The sequence below is a fragment of the Schistocerca serialis genome, chromosome 7 (genome assembly GCF_023864345.2).
Source record: "Schistocerca serialis cubense isolate TAMUIC-IGC-003099 chromosome 7, iqSchSeri2.2, whole genome shotgun sequence".
Classification (NCBI taxonomy): domain Eukaryota; kingdom Metazoa; phylum Arthropoda; class Insecta; order Orthoptera; family Acrididae; genus Schistocerca; species Schistocerca serialis.
In genome coordinates, this window is record NC_064644.1 from 414,897,134 (window position 1) to 414,920,599 (window position 23,466).

Sequence of the window (23,466 nt, forward strand, 5' to 3'; positions counted from 1 at the left end):
TTGGGAGGAAATGAATTTGTAGGTCACATGATCAGCAAGAAACAAATTAAATCAGTCATCAAAACTTTCCTCCATAGAGACCTTGATGGTGCTGTGACGTGACATGATGGGACAGGACAACAGTGCAGATGTCGCCACTTGAAAAGGATTGCAGAGTGTTTTTCCGGGATGTGACGTGATGTTACGTGACAGCCTTCAAACACTTTTCAGAAATCTATTGCCATGATCGCTGGCATTCAGGAAGTCATGTGAGAAAAATGCGAGTTTGGTTTCACATGATATATGTTATTGAAATCTATGCTGGTTCGCATGGAGGAGGTCGTTCTGTTCGAGATACCTCATTATGTTTGACATCAAAATGTGTTCTAAGATTCTACAACAAATAGGTGTGAAGGATGTTGGACTGTAATTTTGTGGATCACTTCTGCTACTTTTCTTGTAGACAAGTGTGAGCTGTGGTTTCTTCTAGTTACTGAGCATGATTTTTTTCCCGGGGATCTCTGATAGGTTATAATTAACAGAGCTGCAAATTGGGTATCGAATCTGATGGGAATTTCATCAGACCCTGTGACTTTGTTCAGCTTTAAAGTCTTCAGCTGTTTTTCAACGCCACTGACAGCAATATCTATTTCACTCATCTTTGCAATGGTACGAGAATTGAGTTGAGGCAACACTACTGGGTTCTCTTTTGTAATGAACATTTGCAAAAAGAGTTAAGCATTTCTGAATATGCTTTGTTACTCACAATTTCAGTTTCAGCCTCGTCCATGTGTGACTGGACAGCTACTTTATGTGCCACTAACAGCCTTTACGTATGACCAGGATTTCTTTGTGTTTCTTGAAAGATCATTTGACATAATTGTGCTAAGGTAGTCATTGAAGGCTTCACTCATTTCTCTCTTCAAAACCAAATGCATTTCTTTCAGCATCTCTGTATTGTAGCCCTATATTTTGTTTTATACCTATTAGCATTAGTCTCTGTTCCTTTAGAAGTTTATTTACTGTGACTATGTACCATGGAGGATCTCTCCCATTATGAACTGTCCTACTGTGTATGTACATATCTAACCAGTGCATGGTCAACTATTTTTTTTTAACTCGAGCCATGGTTTCTCTGTATGCGCCTGCTCTGAGGTAAAGGCCCTCACTGAGGTATGGCACTATTGTTTCTCTGTCTAGTTTACTTAACATGTAATTGTTTCTGCTTGTTTTAGTTGCCCTTCATGTTTCGGTATTCATTGCAGCTATAACTGCATCATGGTCAGTGATACCAGATTCGATGTGGATTTCCTCAAAGAGATCAGTTCTGTTCGTTGCCATTAGATCAAATATATTTCCATCTTGGTGGGATTCTGATCTATCTGTTCTAGGTAGTCTTCAGAGAAGGAAGGTAATAACATTTCACAGGGTGTCTTGCCACATCCACCACTAATATAACTACGACCATGTGTTTTCGTTAAAAATGGTTTGATAGTATTCAACAGCACCAAAATGCAGGATTCATTCATTCTTATATAACTGAGAAAACCATCGCCTGTCAGTTGCTCAAGGAACAGAAGGAGAATGAATTCCTTTCCTTACATTAGCCACTTCTTTGTCTATAGCTTTCTATTGACTTTTTTGCCTTGTTACCCCTGAATCAGTAAAGGCAAACCCCTATCTTTGTTTCTGTGTAAAATCAAAGATGTCATGAAACATTCTCTCAATATACTTTAGATGAAGTGAACAGGGCTGCACTGTAATCGCTGACTGCAGTCGGTGGGGACATGTGTGGGCTGCCACAAAATTGGTCGGTCTGGTTGCCCAATAAACTGGTGCATGTGTAAAGCTGGCCTCACACATGCAACAAAAGTGTCGCCACAGTTAGTGACAGACTGCAGTTGCATGAGTGAAATTCCAATTTTTAGTGGCGCAACTTAAGAGATGCAACTTTTTTCATGCCCCTAAAAATTCAACTTGGTTGTATTCTGTTGCGTCATTTTCCTGCCACCACTGCTCTATGGCGGCAGTATTGCGAAACACAAGGACTCTGTCGCAATTATTGTGTCGTAATGGCTACTGTACTCCATTCGATTTCAGTGTGTTTAATTTTATTTCTGAAAAAAGTTAAAACAATGGGCGGCAGGTACACTTTCACAGTTACTAGAAATACTAGAACAGCAACCTATGTATGATTTACTGTTGCAGTGTGTGTGTGTGTGTGTGTGTGTTTGTGTGTGTGTGTGTGTGTGTGTGTGTGTGTGTGTGTGTGTGTGCAGACCAATGACATATCCCACAAAGGAATCAGTAAACTTAATATATGTAAACAAATGTGGAAGCCGTATAAACTTTGTAATGTGTGAGACAAAACATTGTATAAATTATGGATTATATGCAAGAAAATGGTTCCAGAGTGTGATAAGATAGCTGCTAAACTAAAAATTAGTTATTCGAAATGCCTATATCAAGAATACAATAAGGTCCCAAGAACCTGGATGAGTGGCTTGTCTGTTGGTTAGTTTGCCATTCCAGACAGGATTTTCGTAGGTGTTATTTCTTTCATAAATGTGTTTGTTTCCCTTGATTTATCCCCGTGCAAAGTCTTTTTTCGGATTCAACATTTAGATTTCGTTTTAATTCGTCGCAGCTCTAAGGACATAACCTGCACTATGACATTCATACCCGCCAATGATTTCAATTGACACCACACTGAAAGGCGCGCAGCTATGTAGAATTTGTGGTGTCCTTTGTGAACAGTTGCTAACGATGCTATTAGAGCAAGCCACAAGCCGTGGCACCACATTTGATGTACACGGTGTTTCAAAAAATATCTACGGGTTTTAAGGCTTTGTAAAATTTATTACATTCAACTTACAGTTGTAAGCAATACATCATATGACGGAGCAACTCAAACAGTTTTTCTTGCAAGTGTTTAGTGTGAGTTCCCTTCGTGACACATGGAGTCGATAGGCGAATTCCTCGCAAACCATGATCATTGTGTCTGAAGTAATCGTTACAGCAATGCTGTTTCTAAAGTTCTGTAAATCAGATGGTAAAGGAGGCACATGCAGATAATCCTTTAATAGCTCCGATAGGTAAAAGTCCCATCAGATCATGTGCAAACGTGGGTAACATGCGAAACAAGCTCTGTCAACCAGCGCCTTGCAGATGTCGAGTACAATGTCGTTTAGCCGATTGAGTACTGAGTTAGTCGGTAAGACAGTGCCCCATCTTGTTGCCAGATAAACTTCTGTTGTTCAACTTCTTTCAATGCAGGAAAGTACACTGGTTCTAGCGCATCAAGGTTAGAAACATCAGTTACAGTTGCTTCACCGAAAAGGAAAAGTCATAAACTTCCCCACGGGATATGGCACAAAAAAAAATCCAAGTTAGGGGAGTCTCGTAAGGACTGTATCATCTCATGGGGATTTGCTGATCCCCAGATGCGCACATTATGTGTGTTCACGTTTCCACTTAGGTGAAATGTTGATTCATCACTGTAGACGACATGATCCAGAAAAAACGTCAACATAATGCAGCAACATTTCATTGGCAAAGTCAGCATATAAACCGTAATCTGTAGACTGTAGAGCTTGTAACAACTGTAAACGATAAGATGTAGTTGTAAGCGTCTCCTTAGAAATCTCAACACAGACTTCACTGGAACTGCTAATCCCCAACTAGCCTTCTGACCCCATTCCTTGGGGCTACTCATGAAAGATTTTCACTCTTTCAACATGCTCTCCAGTCACTCTTCGTGGTTCCATGCTCTTCCCTTTGTGCACAAGTATAGAGACAAAACTGTTTCAGTTACTCTTTCATTTGATGCATTATTTAAATAGTAAGTTGAGTGTAATAAATGCTACAAAACTTTAAAACCCGTATATTCATTTTGAAACACCCAGTACTTTCGATGCAACTAATATGTAACTGCAATGCAACCGGAGTATTCCATCACAGGCAAGCCAAAAGCTGTGGCGCCACACTCGATGTGTGTGTGAAACAGGCTTAGGGCCGGTTGTACAGTCTCGGGCTAAATCCAGGAATAGCCAACCGAGGAATAGGTTAACCACTGGTTAACTTGGAGCACGCGTTGTACGAGGCCATTTCATTCCCTGGTTAGTTATTCCCAGAACAGCGTTCTCCTCCAGTTAAGTGGCAACAACTTACGAGCACAATTCGTATTTTGTGTACATCGTTTCATATTTAATGTAGTCGTCGTTTGCAGAAATAGTGTGTCTAATGTGAGCGATAAGTATTCCAGATCGCAAAATCGTTCGTTTGAGGACATTTTGAGGCTGGTAGATACTGTAGATGAGCACAAGAGTGTAGTGCGAAACACGAAAACTTCTGGAGTCTCATTCTATGAAAACATTAGGTCAAAACATTTAACTAAGTTTGTAGGGTACTTGTATATGTGACAGTTCAACGTTCTACTGTAAAACTTCACATAGATCGTCAGAGTAGCTAGAAGAGACATACGATTTTTTCCCCAAGAAAGAAACACGAAAATACTATGCTTAGAAAAGGTAGCAGAGCCTACAGATCAGTGACACACATATTTGAAATGTAAATTCCAAGTTGCATACGATGAAAATTACGAGATGATAAAGTTGTCAATGGAAGGGCGCCACAGTCCAAGTAGGGCATAATGTAAAAGCAACTTCGAAATGCTGTCTACTTTGTGAAATGGTTTTTTCAGAGTTTCCAACTGTGACAAGGCAGAAATCATTGTGATTGATTTGACTGACAATCTTGAAAGGTGTTAAAACTTCCTGGCAGATTAAAACTGTGTGCCGGACCGAGACTCGAACTCGGGACCTTTGCCTTTTGCATGCAAGTGCTCTACCAACTGAGCCACCCAAGCACGACTTATAGCCAGTCCTCACAGCTTTAATTCCGCCAGTACCTCGTCTCCTACCTTCCAAACCTCACAGAAGCTCTCCTGTGAAACCTTGCAGAACTAACACTCCTGGAAGAAAGGATATTGCTGAGACATGGCTTAACCCCAGCCTGGGGTATGTTTCTAGAATGAAATTTTCACTCTACAGCGGAGTGTGCGCTGATATGAAACTTCATTGCAGATTAAAACTGTGTGCAGGAGAGCTTCTGTGAGGTTTGGAGGGTAGGAGACGAGGTACTGGCAGAATTACAGCTGTGAGGAAGGGGAGTGAGTCGTGCTTGGGTAGTTCAGTTGGTAGAGCATTTGCCCGCAAATGGAAAGGTCCCGAGTTCGAGTCTCGGTCCGGCACACAGTTTTAATCTGCCAGGAAGTTTCATATCAGCGCAAACTCCACTGTAAAGTGAAAATTTCATTCTTGAGAGGTGTTACTCGCTAGCGTGGTGGTGTATTTATATCATAGAATGATTAATTCATTACAACAGAGAGAGGTTCCTGCAGAAAGTACGTTTGCTGAATGACTGAACATTGTGCATCCATTATCAGTTATTAGGAATGTATAAATCTTGTTCTATGATGTGATTGTCAATAATTATTTTGAGCAAACATATGAAAAATCAGATGCCAACTTTTACAATAAACAAACAAAATCTTTTTTGTAATCCTGGAGTAAAACTGTACGTATGACACATACCCTACTTGGAAGCTGTTACCATATCTCACCCTAAATGTTTGAGGAACAGTAACTAATTTGTACATAATTTTGGCTTTTGCAATCATCTTTAGCAGCTTATCTTCCTTTAATTGTCATCTCAGCTTAAAGCTGTCAATTTGCTTTTCAGAATAAAAATACCTGTTCTCAAATGTGGAAGAATTATCAGAATTGCAGATGGCGCTGCTTCAGAAGTAGCATGACGAGAACCAGAGAAGGGAGGAAGAAATGTATTGATTTAAAAAGATAGAGCATAAAGTTCAATATTAAGATCAGAAAACACAAATTAAACAAATGATTTCAGAATAAAAGCATATTATTCCACATACATGTGTTTATTTTATTTTCACTTAATTATATCAGAGAACTGAAATAACTAACAAAACTGTCTCTTCTATATGTTGTCCAGTGTCTTTTAATAATGCTGCTGGCTGTCCCCTTGTCAGTACCAATGAAGTCTCCAATGGAGAGAGAAAATCACCAAAGGCAAAATATTTGAATGTCAGTATTACCTGCTTCATTGGTGGAACAGTTATTTCTGAAAGAAAGAGAAAGAGTGACATGAGACAATTTGTTTGACAGTTGAAGAGAAACTTAAAATCATAATTTTCCACTGATATGATTATGCAGATTTAGTAACTAAACATTCCCTGTTAGCTGAATGGCAAGTACTATGTTCTTATCACACATGCAGATAATCGGTTAGCTGAATGACAAGTACTATGTTCTTATCACACACGCAGATAATTGCTTTATGATAAATATGGGTGTGGTTATGCGGATAATACATACATACATACATCATAATCAAGAAACACAACAGCCACATCCTGTAGCTTCCTTAAATAACTGACTTTCCTGTTAATTTTACTGTGTTACTGTGTTAAACCTAGCTTGAGTAAGCACAAATAATTTATATGTTTATAGGAATATATATATATATATATATATATATATATATATATATATATATATATATATACATATATATATATATATGTATATATATGCTCAGAAACATTCACAAAAAGATATAAACTTGTCGTCCCAATGGGAGATAATGGTGCAGAATATATTGTGCTACAGATGTGACTGAGTGAACTCTGGATATGAGTACACTATCAAATTTTTGTTATATTAAACAGTCATAATAAGCCATCAATTTCAGAAAAATGGTACTTGACAGGTGTGCAATGTAAGCTATTTCAGTTTAAGTTGCCATCAGCTAGCTATAATCTGAAATAATGGAGGTCACTGAAAATAACTTGATATCCAAGGAAGAATAAAAACATAGCAGTCCAGTTAATCCTTCCACATGTTAAAACTACATTGATTCATTAACTAGATTCCCATTCTGCTCCTATAACATACATATACAGCTATCATTTTATGATAAATGTGGATGTGCTTATGTGGATAGTACTGATAATTCAGAAATACAACAGCTATGTTATGTAGCTGAGGAGGCATCACCATGTATTTAAATACTAACTTTCTTGTTAATCTTCCTGTTTCAAACTTAGCTTGAATAAGCACAGATAGTTTCCAGGCTTCAGTGAATAATTGTAGGTGGGAGACAATGTTGTTGCTCTGAAGCAATACTGGGTCTGTAATCCTAATATTTTCACTAACAGGTCAAAGTTGTTCTGGCATTGCTGTGATGTTTACAAAAAGGGTCATTCCTAATAGAAAACAGATTGGAACAACATTTCCTGCTATTGAAGTAATGTGGCTGAATGAAATTGGTCACTACCGTTTTCTCAAAACGCTTTGCTACATGAAAAATCAGTGTTTTTTGTCCAAAACTGAAACAGCTGTTAACACAAATAGTGCCCATAAGTGGTGCGGTTCTTTGATTTGGTTAAGTATATTAAGGCACTCTTAAATGAAATGAAACAGTCCTTGCCCCTACTGCAGGAACTGTGACACACCCGTTGAATAAGACTATTTTGGCACGAATCGTCATTTTAATGTGCCTTACTTACATAAATAACACCACAAATTCGCGAAGTATCGAAATCATATACATACTACTACAAATAAACATTATTATTTCAGAAAACAGAGAAATAGTCTCACCTGTCCGTCATATGGTCCAGTTTCTTGGGTACAAAATTGAAAAAGTGAAGTAAGGCTTCATATAATAAGCGAAATCTGAATATAAATTAGGAATTGGAGTCGTCTTATCTTTTTCTCCTTCCTCATTGTTATGAATAGTTCAGATATAATTTTGTCATTGCTGCTGAAACTACATCTGTCACTATTCCTGCCATATTGAAAACTTATTCTCTTGTTAAGTTCGTCAACTGGCCAAAAATTGCCGGTTAAGGTATCCCAAGTTTATTCACCGGTTAAGCGTTATTCCGGGTTCGTACAGCGCATTAGTCGCGCTATTCCGGGAATAGAGTCTGTCCGGCTGCAATGTAACTGCAAGATGCCACTAGCTGTGGCGACACTTTTGTTGCGAGTGTGAACCCTGCTTCAGGCCTTTTAATCACCTCGTCAAGTGTGCCCAGTGAGTCCATCCACGGTCGATTTTCGGCCGTGATCCATCTTGCCTAACCTAACCTAACCTAACCGTTGAGGTCCAGTGTGAGTCGATCTCGACTTGCTTCAGTAATGCTTCAGTGACATCTCTGACAGCAAGAGTAGTACCTTTGGTACGTGTAATATCGGGTTGTTCCTTTGCATCCTGCAAGAGACACGTGAACATGGTAAGTTTGGAAAATGTTCAGCCGCTATGATATCTGTAAACTAATTATCAATCTTTATAAAAGGCAGTGTTACGAATAGCTCTTAGAGGCATATTAAAACTTACCCCCATAATGTGAACTGTATTTCGGTCCTGAAGGATATATTTAAGTAGTGTGATAATGGATTTATTGAATTGTGCATTACACCTGCACAAGATGTTGAGAAATGATGAATTCAGCGAACGGGCGGACTGAATGTAATTGTGTGGAGTGTTCGCAACTGATAAATTATAGTACGTGTAGCTAATTTTTTCTTTGTGCATAGAAGATTGATATTTTTTTCCTCTCTTTCTAGTCTACACACAAGAAGAAGACGAGGAAGCTGAGAGGCCATGTGAGTCACGGACATGGGCGAATAGGTAATTTCTTGTCGCACATTTTTGATAATTGGCTAGCATTTTTCTAAACAATGGTAGAGTAGCCAGATGTCTCATAGTTCGTTTTAGTTGGGTCGTAATTACCACAGGATTGGTTTAAACATCCAATGTCAACAGGGTGTATGTAAAGTTGCCTGGACGTTACGCTGCAATGGCTTGCGAAGTAATATTATCACCACCTCCATTGTTAGTGTTTCAGACACATAAGCAGCTGAGAAACTTTGATTTCAGTGTTATTTATTGCTTTAACTGCCTCCCTTCCTGCCCACACCAAAATTAGCCGTGTATATTTTAGACTTTTGATGAATGTTGGTAGGACATGTTAACTATTCGATTTTGTTGTTAGTGTTGCCTAGTTCTTATGTTAGTGGATAAATAGTGTGCCAGACTGTGATACAAAGGTGTATCACTGCCTTTCATTTTCCACCATGTCTTTGAGATTCATCGGCTATGGCAGTGGATCCTCATATTTGTTCCGTATGTCATGCTTTAATGTATTTTGGGGTTTCTACTAGTTTCATGGACCTCTGAAAACCTGTCACAACGTACTGTATTTGGTTAACGGATTTGACCTGTGATGTAAGGGTGTTGTGTGTGGTGTCATGACAGTGCGGAGTATAGTTTAGGTGTGTTTGTAGATGTCTTGTTGCGGTTGGTGGTGTATTCTGGTGGTGGATTGGGTTCATTTGGGTGTTTGTGCTTGAAGTGTGCATTTATCGGTTGTGTGTTATAGAGGTATGGAAATTAGTTTCATTGAGTTAAGAATTAAGTTTCCTTTGTGTTTGTTATTGCAGTGTCATTTGATGTTATTCCTTTGCTGTTTGTCGGGCGGTAAGTCGTTTAATTCTATTTGTGGCTTCTTTTGTTAGACATGGATATGGCTTCTAAGTTTAATAGTGTGCGTCTGCGGGCTGAAATGGGGGACGTCATGTTGTCAGTCGTTAAGTTTCTCCAACTTTTTGGGCTTGTGGCTGAGATAGCCAAATGCAGCGTATGTAAGCAGCTGACTATATTAGTTGGGGGTTTGTTTTGGTTTTGCTGTGTGTGTTTGTTTTGGTATTGTGAGCTGCTGTTGTCCTGTATAGGTTGAGGGAAGTGCCAGATTCCAATGTGTCATCGTAGCTGTGTGTTTTGGTATTGTGAGCTGCTGTTGACCTATTTAGGTCAAGGGAAGTGCCAGATTGCAAATTTTTGTTGTTTTAGTTCTTTGTTTCATGGTATCAATAGTTGTGGTGTGATTATAATTTTATGAGTAGTTGGTTTTTATTTTGTGGTACCGACAATTGCGGTTGAGCTATGTTGGTGAAGGGGAGTGACGGATTCCTGTCGATATTGTAATTGTAACGGAATTTGGGAATTTTTTGCTGTTTTTATCTCATCATGGATTACGGTGTCTGTATGTGTTTATATTTAGTTTGTTGCCACCCATATAAAGACGAATTTCCCTAACTGGTCCCTTTAGTTTGATTATATTTTTGGTGGGTGATGTGTTTGTTGATTTTATGTGTGTTTTTGTGTTGTGTTTATGTATTGACATCATAGGTGCCATATTGGAGACGTTGAGAATGGTTGTTTCCACCATATTGGTGACTTCGTGGGTCAAAACAGATGGGTGGAATCAGAGGCTTGTGTAATCTCCTGTATTCACAGCAATAGATTACTTGTTTGTACTCTAGTGCTAAAATTGCTTCTGGTAGAACTGCTAAGTTTGTTATAGTTTTCATGAATGTGATCTTATGGTTTATTTTGTCTCTTTGATGAGGTCATATACAGGTTGTTCTCAAGAGTGGTCAGGTTGATTTTCTGTGGTAATTTGGCAGTCACTTGTAATTAAGTATTACAGTTTGTAGTTAGTCGGCCCAAACAAATTCTGCTTGTCACATCTTTCATGTGGCGACCAGTGTCATTAGAAAATTTTGGTTTCCCGCTATAAAGAAAATTACATGTGATTTAATGGCCCCAAATTGCTTTATACAGTTTCCATGGTAACCAGTGTCTATTAACAGAGACAGTAAAACATGAAAAATAACAAGCACTCCATCAGTGACAGTACCAAAGTGAGTGCTGATCATCTCACTATTTAGTGCCCTAAGCCACCAATTAGCAGAAGTGCCCTGATGCATGCTGGTTGCTGCAGCCATATAGCAGTTCTGCTAAGTCACTTCTGGAGTACTGGTTATTCCTAGTGTTTTATTGTTCCTGTCCATACTTTATAATTAAAAAATGTTGCACTAGACTAATTTGGAACTGTTCTTTTGAATGGCCATATAAAAATTCCCTTAATCGTTTTGTTTGTAATGGGGAAACACTGTGCTTTCAGTTGACACTGGTCGTTGCATGAGATGTGCTGAGTCGTATTTGGGCTGACACCAGTTAAATACCGCAAAAACTAAATATTTGCCGAAGTAAAGTGTCAGATGCCTTAAGAGGGACGCATGGTAAATAGATAGTATTTGAAAAGACTTTTGCTGTCTTGTAAAGTTTTTGTTGTTGTGCTCCATTAATGTTCACTGAAATACTGTGGTTAGAACGCTGTGTACTATAGTGCACTGATGATATTGATGATTCGGTCAGGTGTAGTCAATCTGGTGATAGTATAGTCAGTGACCCTCTAATTTCAGCAGAAGATACAACTTCAGTAGTTTATGGCTTAAAGTCCTCAAAATTGATGGTTACTGATGTGGTAGTTGTGGATGGTAAGGTGGGTTAGCCCTACTGGTTTTTCATGTATATTGGGTTTCTGTTTCTTGAAATATAACATTTCTGGGAATATTTCTTCATCCTCAAATGTTATAGTTTGGATCATCTTACTTGGGTTGGGAGTTTGTCCTCTTTTTTCCCATGTTTGCAAATTTGAGTTTTTAAAATTCCGCCTTGAAAAGTTACCGTATTTACTTGAATCGAAGACACACTTTTTTCCGGTTTTTGTGATCCTAAAAACTGCCTGCGGCTTAGAATTGGGTGCAAAGTAAGCGGAAGTTCTGGAAAATGTTGATAGGTGCCACCACAACCAACTCCTGCCGTTGAATATATGTAGCGCTATACAGGCATGCTTTGCAGGCACAAAGATATACTGGCGCCAAAACCTCTGCGTCAGTAAATAAATTAAAAAAAAAGTGAAAGACAAGCTTTTTTTTTCTCCACTCAGTTTTGTTCAACCACTGCATTTTCATACATTATCCAACGAAGTAAATACAAATTCCATATTGTTCATTTTCGAATGTAGCAGCCTTTTAATGTACTACGAAAATCCAACTGGCAAGACTGTTTGGGATGTTTGTCAATATGGCCAACTCTACGTTCTGAATTTTTTCCTACCTGTGACAAGAGATGGTATCTGATAGGAACTTTCATGAATTGTGAATCACATGCAGTAGTCTCTTCACCATAAGAATAGTACGAATGTAAACATTTTGCCGTGTATTCCTTTGTTTGCTGCTATCTCATTTAAATCCTGTCTGTCTAATAAACTACGTGACTAGAGTGAGACAACAGCAAACGCGGAAGAATATACATATCATGTCATGTTTATATTTGTATTATTCTTATGCCTAATAGTGATAGTCAGAAATGAAGCACGGCAACTGACTAGATTTTTAAATCTAAGATGACTCTAATTTCTGTGCAAAATGTAATGTACTAAAGAGGCGTCTGCAAAGATTTTCAAACGGAGAAAAATTTTCGCAAAACTTTTATTCAGACCATCTATCATATGCAGTCTATTATTTGGTTCTTGTTGATCACTATCAAAGAAAGCAGCACTGTAAGTAACAACAAATGGCAGTCTCTTGCCATTGTTTCGCTAATGAGACGATTCCTCTCTCTCTGACAAACTATGCATAACACAGCACAATAATGAATTTTGAGCTTAGTGACGAAAACACCTATAACAAAAACAAGCAATCAATTCTAACCAGACGAAGCACGTGAAAAAGGAAGCATACCCGTTTAAATACGGACAGAGTGCCTGACGCATAGCAATGACTGCCCGGTAAAGCTTAAATGCTAAGCTTACCACACAAGTCAAACTACTGTAGCTGTATCGTCATTCATTCGACATAAATTCTCTCATATATTACAATGGACCAACTTTGTTTCGGTTTAGAGGTGTGGTCTAAAACGTTTATCTCCCCTTGAATTTAGTCTCATTTTTCAGGTGTGGCTTAGATTCGAGTAAATACGGTAGTTCGGTTGTGGGTTGGAGGAGCCAACTACTGGCTGGACGAAAACTGGCTGTAATGACGCAGTGATGTGTGATCCTTTCAAGAACTTAGTGGCATATTTTCAGAATGTCAAGATTTCAGAGATAGTTGTTAGGCATGGACCTCAGAGTACAGTTCAAATTTTATGGAATGTTGTTTTGTGAGAGCAATTTACACAGTATGTTCAATTGTGCCACAACATAATTGCTTACATCTGACATCAAAAAATTTATGAAGCACTCCTTCTCATTGGTTCTGCCTTGTCAACCAGATAGTGGTTCATTTTCACTTCCCAGTGTAAACTAAACAAACAGTTACCATTTGCATCATGTAGTGCAAAAGGTGTTGACTCCATATGTACACTTTTACGGCAAAATGTTATTGGTCACTGTTGAATTTACTTTTTATGCTGTATAACTTGGTGGGCAAGCTGGAAGAAAAATGAAAGCGTATCTGCTTGCCGAAGTATGCTTTACTTAATGTAAAAGTTGGTGGTAATCATTTCAGTATACTTTTAACTGTTCAGGCATGAAGTTCATTCTTGTGGCGCAATGATCTTTGTTACATTTTTCAAAATTGGAAAACTACGAGGGTTGGAACTTCAATAGTGGCAACTATTTATTTACAGCTCGTACAAAATAGATATGTGTTTCAAAGTTTCACTGACCTTCACAGTAGTCGCAAGCATTGTGTATAGCCCTGTTGCCAGTGATGTGGAAGTCGTAGGATACTCTTAGCAGTGCCAGTTGTTGACTGTTCGAGTGGCGCAGCCTATTGCGTGACGAATTTGTAGCAGTTCTGAAGCGAATGCCGTGAAGTGTTTCCTTCAGTTTAGAAATAAGAGTTGCTCATGAGGGCTTAAGTCAGGGGAGTGCAGTAGGTGGTATAGCACTTAGTAGCCCCATCAGTAACAGCTTGCACTATATGTGCTTGAGCAATGTCCTGCAAACTGATGGTCAGGTGCTGCAAATAGTAAGGTGAGGTTTCTGACTTTCACAGTAAAACAAATCAGTAACAGCTTGCACTGTATGTGCTTGAGCAATGTCCTGCAAACTGATGGTCAGGTGCTGCAAAAAGTGTCATCACTTCTGTCCCTATGCTGGTCGTAGGTTGAGTTCTAAAAATGAACAGCATAGAGACAGAAGTGATGACACTTTCTGCAGGACCTGACCATCATTTTGCAGGACAATGCTCAAGCTCATACAGTGCAAGCTGTTACTGATTTGTTTGACTGCTGGGGCTCCTAAGTGCTAGACCACTTACTGCACTCCCCTGACTTAAGCCCTCTTGAGTTCAACTCGATTTATAAACTGAAGGAAACACTTCACGGCATTCGATTCAGAACTGCTACAAATTCATTGGGCAATAGACTGTGCCGTTCAGTCAACACAACTGGCGCTGCTAAGAGTATCCTAAGACTTTCACATCACTGGCATTGGGGTTATACACAACGCTGGTGACTACTTCGAAGGTTAGCAAAACTTTGAAACACGTGTCTATTTTGTACGAGCTGTAAATATTAGTTCCAACCCTCGTATATTCTTTCTGTGTATTGTGGGTTTGATCACCTATAGTTATATGTGGATGATATAATTTTTAATCCTTGTTTACAGGAAAGCACAGGAAACATCCTGGTGGAAGAGGTAATGCTGGTGGTATGCATCACCACCGCATCAATTTTGACAAGTATCACCCTGGCTACTTCGGTAAGGTGAGGTTTCTGACTTTCTACACGCTTATTTCCGATTGATCTGGAATGATGATTAAACAACCGGCGAACTGAGTTTAATGATGAGGTTCCGCTTCTGACCAGATGTTTAGAACTCCGAGGGTTGTAGCATTTGCTTGCATGCAGCATTTTGCCTATGTTCCTTTAATAATCCAGTGTGTGCTGAAAAATTTTGTTTAAACCTTACTTTAATAACTGTTGACACTTCTTGAGTGTTTGCATCCATATTTTACCTCTCCAGAACTTCAGCTTCCTTGTTACACATGGATTGTTGTTGTTGTGGTCTTCAGTCCTGAGACTGGTTTGATGCAGCTCTCCATGCTACTCTATCCTGTGCAAGCTTTTTCATCTCCCAGTACCTACTGCAACCTACATCCTTCTGAATCTGCTTAGTGTATTCATCTCTTGGTCTCCCTCTACGATTTTTACCCTCCACGCTGCCCTCCAATACTAAATTGGTGATCCCTTGATGCCTCAGAACATGTCCTACCAACCGATCCCTTCTTCTGGTCAAGTTTTGCCACAAACTTCTCTTCTCCCCAATCCTATTCAATACTTCCTCATTAGTTATGTGATCTACCCATCTAATCTTTAGCATTCTTCTGTAGCACCACATTTCGAAAGCTTCTATTCTCTTCTTATCCAAACTATTTATCGTCCATGTTTCACTTCCATACATGGCTACACTCCATACGAATACTTTCAGAAATGACTTCCTGACACTTAAATCAATACTGGATGTTAACAAATTTCTCTTCTTCAGAAACGCTTTCCTTGCCATTGCCAGCCTACATTTTATATCCTCTCTACTTCGACCATCATCAGTTATTTTGCTCCTCAAATAGCAAAACTCCTTTACTACCTTAAGTCTCTCATTTCGTAATCTAATTCCCTCAGCATCACCCGACTTAATTAGACTACATTCCATTATCCTTGTTTTGCTTTTGTTGATGTTCATCTTATATCCCCCTTTCAAGACACTGTCCATTCCATTCAACTGCTCTTCCAAGTCCTTTGCTGTCTCTGACAGAATTACAATATCATCAGCGAACCTCAAAGTTTTTATTTCTTCTCCATGAATTTTAATACCTACTCCGAATTTTTCTTTTGTTTCCTTTACTGCTTGCTCAATATACAGATTGAACAACATCGGGGAGAGGCTACAACCCTGTCTCACTCCCTTCCCAACCACTGCTTCCCTTTCATGCCCCTCGACTCTTATAACTGCCATCTGGTTTCTGTACAAATTGTAAATAGCCTTTCGCTCCCTGTATTTTACCCCTGCCACCTTTAGAATTTGAAAGAAGAGTATTCCAGTCAACATTGTCAAAAGCTTTCTCTAAGTCTACAAATGCTAGAAACGTAGGTTTGCCTTTCCTTAATCTTTCTTCTAAGATAAGTCGTAAGGTCAGTATTGCCTCACGTGTTCCAGTGTTTCTACGGAATCCAAACTGATCTTCCCCGAGGTTGGCTTCTACTAGTTTTTCCATTCGTCTGTAAAGAATTCGTGTTAGTATTTTGCAGCTGTGACTTATTAAGCTGATAGTTCGGTAATTTTCACATCTGTCAACACCTGCTTTCTTTGGGATTGGAATTATTATATTCTTCTTGAAGTCTGAGGGTATTTCGCCTGTTTCATACATCTTGCTCACCAGATGGTAGAGTTTTGTCAGGACTGGCTCTCCCACGGCCGTCAGTAGTTCCAATGGAATATTGTCTACTCCGGGGGCCTTGTTTCGACTCAGGTCTTTCATTGCTCTGTCAAACTCTTCACGCAGTATCATATCTCCCATTTCATCTTCATCTACATCCTCTTCCATTTCCATAATATTGTCCTCAAGTACATCGCCCTTGTATAGACCCTCTATATACTCCTTCCACCTTTCTGCTTTCCCTTCTTTGCTCAGAACTGGGTTTCCATCTGAGCTCTTGATATTCATACAAGTCGTTCTCTTATCTCCAAAGGTCTCTTTAATTTTCCTGTAGGCGGTATCTATCTTACCCCTAGTGAGATAGGCCTACACATGGATAGTTAGTGGAAATACATTTGGATCTTTCTTTTTTTGTATATAAAATGGCTGAAAGTGAGTGGTTTAAATTTTCTTAATATGTTTTTATTGAAACTTCATGACATATTTCAGTACATACTGTAACTCAAAAAGTGCTGCACATTGAGTTTTGTATTTTGTTTAATAGTTGTATTTACCACTTTATTCAAATTGAAAATTACTTTTGTTCCGTAGCTGTTTCCATTATGCTTTTCATAATAGATCCCTTGCTTCAAGCTAATGCTTCTATCACATCAGATTCTCTTCATGTCAAATGCCCATTTTCTTTTTATAAGAATTCGCTATGAAATCAAATGACATTGAAATATACTTACAGAAATAGGATAATAGGGTCTGTGTAGTTACATTAGTAGTAAGAGGGCTTACACAAATGAAGAGGAAGAAATGGTTGTTACTGGATGAAATCATGCAGTAGACATTACGGAGCATCGAGCCAATGACATGTAGTACGAGCTTCTGAAATACATTTCATTGTGGAGGATAAACTGATGGCGCTCATCAGTTATCCTGCCTTCGGGAATCCCACAACTGTTGCATGTTCTCACAGTGCAACGTTTTGAGTGATGGCACATGGATCAGTAACAGTTTTATTGTCCATTTTAGCACAACAGTATTATTGGTATCTGATGCTGGGTTTGCAGTGTATTTTTGGCCAGAAGGTTGTCAGAAAATCAGATAGAATTAGGCTCTTGTCATAGAAAATGAAAGTTTGAAGCAAATTATAGCAGCAAAATAATTAAATATGTTGAATGAAATAATTAAGAATGTATAGTTACTATGAAAACTTGGGCTGGGAATGTTTGCAAACAATATCTATATAAGAAAACTACTTGTTAGGTGAGGAAAGGCAGCATATACATAATTACGTAGCTGCCACTCTTTCTAATGAAAATTCTTAAAGTGTGAAACAAAAATAATGGTAATAGAAATTATGGCCCGAGGAAATGTAAAGTTATTACATTTAAGTATGCAGTCAAAGATAATGCCCTCAAGTAGGAAAAGTCTTTATTTTACTTAAAAAGAAAGTCTAGTGAGACTAATAACACAAGACTACTTAACCTCTGCTTAGTAATATAATATACATTCACTGAGATACAGGGTTATTCTAAACGATGAAGCAGTTTTCAAAACTTCATATTTATTAAAGTACAAATCCAAAATAAACAAGCTTTATACCAATGGAAAGAGGAAGTTTCAAAGTTTTTTCATAATGTTTGATATCGGTTTTATAATTTGCAATTAATTAGTTTATAATAAGTAATTATTATAAATGTTCAATGTGGCTGCATGGCAAACATAAACATAGTAGCCAAACATGTCCCAGACGTGCGCAAGCGTATCTGCTGTTACTGAGTGCCGGCAGCAGTGATTCGGTTCTGCAGATCGTTCAGAGTGGTTGGTAGAGACGGGACGTAAACAGCTTCCTTCACATAACCACATAAGAAATAGTCAGTGTGAGAGATCAGGAAATCTTGGTGGCCAGAAGTGCAGAGCCGGGTCCTCAAATCCCCCGTGACCGATCTACTGCTGAGGAAGGGAGTTGTTCAAAAAGCCTTGTACAACATGTTACCAATGGGGTGTAGCTCCATCCTGTTGGAAAATGTGAAGTCCTGGGAATCTTCCATAACTTGAGGAACAGCCATTCTTCAAACATGTACAGGTATGTGATTCCTGTTAGTTCTTTCCGCAAAGAAAAATGGTCCCTAAACCTTTGTACAGGATACGTCACAGAATAAGTTTATCTTCAGTGAGTCCGTCTTGTTGCAATGGTGAATGTGGATTTTCCAAACCTCGTATGCCAACATTGTGTATTGACTTTTCCACAAAGGTGGAAAGTCACTTCATCGCTAAAAATTGCATGCTGTAGAAATGCGTCACTCATCTTTTCTAGCACATAACCACAAAATGTGAGACGCTTATCTTTGTCATTGGGGTTGAGAGCCTACACAAGTTAAAACAGTAGAGCTGGTACAGCAAACGCCATCTCAGAACTTTCCATACAGCTGGTTTGGGTATTCAAAGTTATTGACTGGCTCTATTGGTAGACTTACTGAGACTGTACACAAAACTTTCTTGAATCCATCGGACATCATCCTCTGACACAAGTGGTCGGCCTGTGCTTTTTCCTTTGGTCACATTGTTTCAATTGCTTATACAAAAGGCTAATGCTTTTGTGAATCGGTGGTTGAATACTGAATTTGGTATGAAATGCCCGTTGCACTGCAATTTGTGACTCACTCTTTGTGAACTCAAGAATGCAGAAAACCTTACGCTCCACAGTCGTCTCACTCACAGCTGACAGTGAAATGAAATGACGACTCTATTGTTGCGCAAACTTTACCACCCGCTTCACAAACCATCACCACCTTCCTGCTGCTGCCCACCAGAAATTTGAAAGTTCCTCTTTTCATTAGTATAAAGAATGTTCATTTTGGATTTGTTTGAATACATACAAATTTTTGAAAATTGGTTCATCATTTAGAATAACTGCTACAGCATTATCAGGGTTGCCACAGGTTCTGGAAATCGGGTAATATCAGAAAATTTTAAACACATCAGCGAAATTTGAAAAACAAAACGCTGGAAAATCTGTCTCATTAGATGAAACGGATTGTTTACTGAAATGTCACGCATCATTGCTGGCTGGGTGTAGCAGAGTTCGTGTGTCGCCTCCCTACTCCCTCAATCCTATTGCTTCTCCCCTTCCTACCACTCCCCTCAGTTTGCAGTCAGTGCAGCCACAACTTCTTGCCACTAGCCTAACAGCTGCTGACGAGAGGGAGGGAGGCATGAGGTGTGGTTTGTTTCCGTCTGATTCTGAGAGACTATAGCCACAGCATCCAGAGACGGTCATGTGTGCATGAGTTGTCAGTGAATGTGTGTGCGCTTTCATTTTCTGACATGCTATGGCTGAAAATTTGGTTTTGAGTGTGATTGTCTATTCTACGTGCCTGTCTGCGGCTCAGCAATCATCTTTACAGTGAGTTGCTACCTATCATTATTATTGATTCTCAGAGTATTTGAAAAAGTTATCTGTTGCATTGAGTGATCACCGTGGTCTCATTTGATCAACATGTTGTCTGTGGCTCGTGAGTAGCTGGCCAAACGAGTGGATTTCCACAATGAACCAAAACAAGAGGCTGTTTATGGAAGTATCTGTAATGTACTGAGCCTGCCCATCATATCTAGTCTCACTGATCTGCCCGGAGGTTGGGTCTGTTTGTGTGCTCCGTAATGCAGCATATTTTCATGGTTTATCCATGGACCCAGGACTGCGATGCTCCTCAGTGGGCCAGAGACCATGGTCAAAGGAGTTCAGGAATTGTGACTCTCTCACTGCAAGTGAATGGCATAGTGTAGCATTTTATAGACATTTTATTTGTTGTAGTACATTTTGGCACTTCAAAAGTAGTTTAAATGTTAAAATATGGACGATAAGAAGAAGAAAATTGTCACTGGTGGTTTGTACACTGTGTACTAACATTTCTCGAAAGAAAAATCACACAATACCTGTAAAAGTAGATAAAACACAGTGGGTAGTAACTCACAATAACAAACATGGTAGAACCAACTTTTTATTGGTCATCTACAGTGTTGGTTTACACAATTCTTCCCCATGTTACACACCTTCTTTCAAGAGGCCTACTTTTTTCTGAGGTTATTTCTGAAATCAGTGAAGGTATTTTAAATCTGTCTTGTGACTCCAAGGAAAGGTGTATCTTTGTCATGAAATGTTTCATTTTATTGAAATAAAATATCAGTGGTCTTAATGAAACACACATACCATTTGGCTTGCTTTCTTCATCTAAAAACAGTTCATTACAAAAGATGTTAATGTTAGTACTTGATAGTTTTGCTTGCACCAGGAAATGTAATCTGCTTGCAAGTTTTTAGATATTTCCTCGTTTGCATTACTGTTTTTTGTACTGTAGCTGCAAAGGCAGATTCTCATCTTACATCTTAACTTACCCTTGAGATCTCAAAATTCGTATGGAAAAAAATGCTAAAACTTTTCTGGAAAGCAGGGAAATATCCGGGAATTTCACTTGGGAAATCTTGGGGGCAACAGATTGTTATATGCAAAGCACCATTCACTTTGTTGTGATGGGATGTACCATGTCCTTGAACTGTAGACAGAGCTGTAATACATCTGTCTGCAACTGATATTATTAAAATTGTTTTGTAATTTCCGCTTAATAACTGGTAATTGTTTTAATGTTTTCACATCAGTTTGTTAAAATAGTTGCACTCAACATTCTTATAACATTGGAATAGTACTGTAATTTTCAAATTATGCTGTATATTATGTGATTTGTGGTTGTAGTGTGTGGTTTTAGTGCTCATTTTCTTTCAGCTTGGTATGCGCAACTATCACTTGAGACGCAATACGAAGTGGTGTCCCACAATCAACCTTGACAAATTATGGACCCTTGTCACGGAACAGACAAGGCAAAAGTATAAGAACAATACTGAGGGGAAAGCACCAGTAATTGATGTTGTGAAAGCTGTAAGTAGAAAATTTAAATAATTATTGGTATAGTTGGTGTAAGTTCCCATTTCTTTGTCTGTATAGCATTTGTAAACAGAAGGATTAGTATGCAACATGACACCACACTCCACTCAAATACTGAGAAATGCTACATGAGGGGCTGTGTCAAACTTGTAAGCTTTCTGAAGGTCATTGCATGTATTCAGCACATCAAAATGCACAATGTCTTCCCTTGACAGTGTAATTTATGCATGGAGCTGGAATAATAACTGGTGTAAACAGTTTATTACATAAAAACATTTACACAGACTGTATTCATACAGAAAAATACATTTGTTGATTGTGCATGGTCATTTGCATATTTCTTTCCTGTTCAAAATGCTAATTCATATTTCTGTGATGCTGACAGTTCCATTCATATAACTCATCAGCATTTCATGTTTTGTGTGTTTGGTGATGTTTCCCTACACAAGTTTTCAAACTTTTGGTCTCTTCCATGTTATAGCTCTTAGTAAAAAGCCCTTGTGTGACCTTCACGATTCCATGAAATATAAGGCAAGCAAAAAATGGTGGTTGGATGCAAAAATGTAGAAATTGTGGGAGGTTTGCCATGTTGGCAGAGAACACAAATGGTGTATCGTGAGAAGGCAGAACCACTTGATTGATCTACTATCAATATGAAGAGATTCATCCAAAAAAAAAAAAAAAATAATAATTTCAGGTGTTTATTCACTGAACAGTTCATGTGAAAGTTGCCATTGTACATTGGTTTGGGACATGACATTCAGAATGATTACTCAAGTTTCCATCAGTCAGGTGACACAATGGCATTATGGCATTGAATAACACAAGATATTGTGGAATGAAAAAGTGTTGTTCAGATTTTGACTGTGTAAGTGTGTTTTGAATGAATTGCATGCTAAAGTCACTACATTTGGAACATTTATACAACTTTATTGTTCTGGATGTTTATTGAAATGAAGCCTACAAGTTATACAATGTATATCTGTTGTTGGGGATTTTTCAGTTGCTAAAGTCATCTTAATAATAGCTGTGGCAGTTTACATTAATTAGTGTTAGTTGTCAATATTGTTTCTTGCCTTGAAGTAGATTGAAGATTGAGATTACCTCAATTGTTGATTGTCGAGATTTGTGGCATTTTTAAGTTTAAGTATGAATTTTAAAGTGTTAGCTGTTGTCTAGGGACTGTTCATAGTTCTGATGCAATTGGTGTCAATGTGTGGTCTGTGGTTTTTCACAAAAATATTATTGGTGCTAACTGGACATTTTAATTAAATTTTGTGTGTAAATTATGTGCATATCAGTATGCGAGTACTGCTTAAAAGTATTAAGAGTAATATCAGAAGTTTAGGATTAAAAGATACAGAATGTGCACAATTATTTCTGAATTTTCTTTCAAAAATAATGTTGGATAAAATAGAATTGTCCAGTCTTTTGTATTACATGTTTCTATAATTTATGAGCAAGTTTTTCTGAAAATTTATAGCTCTCATGGTGTACTTACTGTGTTGCAGGGTTACTACAAAGTATTGGGTAAGGGTCGCCTACCGAAACAGCCTGTGATCGTGAAAGCGAAATTCTTCTCCAAACAGGCTGAGGATAAAATAAAAGAAATCGGTGGCTGTTGTGTTCTTACTGCGTAATGCAGATGTGGTGTAAGAAAGTTTTTTCTTAATAAATATATCAAACATCTCCCGTACTGGTGTTTTTTGAAAAAGTGCTTACTTTCTGTATGTTCCTGTCTCCTGATGAATAAATTCAACAGAAACCAATTTTATAATAATTGCTATCTAACATTAGCCCTTTTGCAGTGGTATTTACGTCATTGGTATTAATATACTCATAACAGTTTTTCCAATAATTATGAGTACCATGTTTGTTTGGCTTGAGATAAAACACTGAACAATTGATTAATAGTATCAATATTCACTGAAGCCCTTATAGGTACTCGCCTTCAGAGCTGATGTAGAGTTCAGCTAGAATTTGTCACCTGTCCTTGTTATTCTTCTGATATAAACAGTAAGTTTAATTCATAGTAAAATTTCCTATATTATAAAATGTAAAATAAATAAGGGAATTGTTTGTAAGGGCTTTACAGGAAGTTGTCTTCTGTGCCACACATATAAAAAGCACTCAGTCTTCAGACCACGAGTGGCCTACAGGGACCATCCGACTGCCGTGTCATCCTCAGTGAAGGGTGCAGATAGGAGGGGCGTGGGGTCAGCACACCGCTCT

At 38.4% G+C, this 23,466-nt stretch overlaps 1 protein-coding gene across 1 annotated transcript; it reads left to right on the top strand.

Annotated features, from left to right (window-relative positions):
* The first annotated feature begins 8,214 nt into the window (after positions 1 to 8,214).
* Positions 8,215 to 22,930, top strand: LOC126412447 (60S ribosomal protein L27a). The gene is made up of 5 exons (XM_050082053.1): positions 8,215 to 8,305; positions 8,640 to 8,703; positions 14,537 to 14,634; positions 21,076 to 21,228; positions 22,746 to 22,930. Exons 1-5 carry the CDS (start codon positions 8,303 to 8,305, stop codon positions 22,872 to 22,874), a joined length of 447 nt encoding a protein of 148 aa, XP_049938010.1. The 5' UTR covers positions 8,215 to 8,302; the 3' UTR covers positions 22,875 to 22,930.
* Positions 22,931 to 23,466: the final 536 nt, after the last annotated feature.

Coding starts and splice junctions, on each gene's coding strand:
- LOC126412447 (XM_050082053.1), top strand. Junction 14,635..21,075: donor ACCCTGGCTACTTCGGTAAG/GTGAGGTTTCTG, acceptor ATTTTCTTTCAG/CTTGGTATGCGCAACTATCA. Junction 21,229..22,745: donor TAATTGATGTTGTGAAAGCT/GTAAGTAGAAAA, acceptor ACTGTGTTGCAG/GGTTACTACAAAGTATTGGG.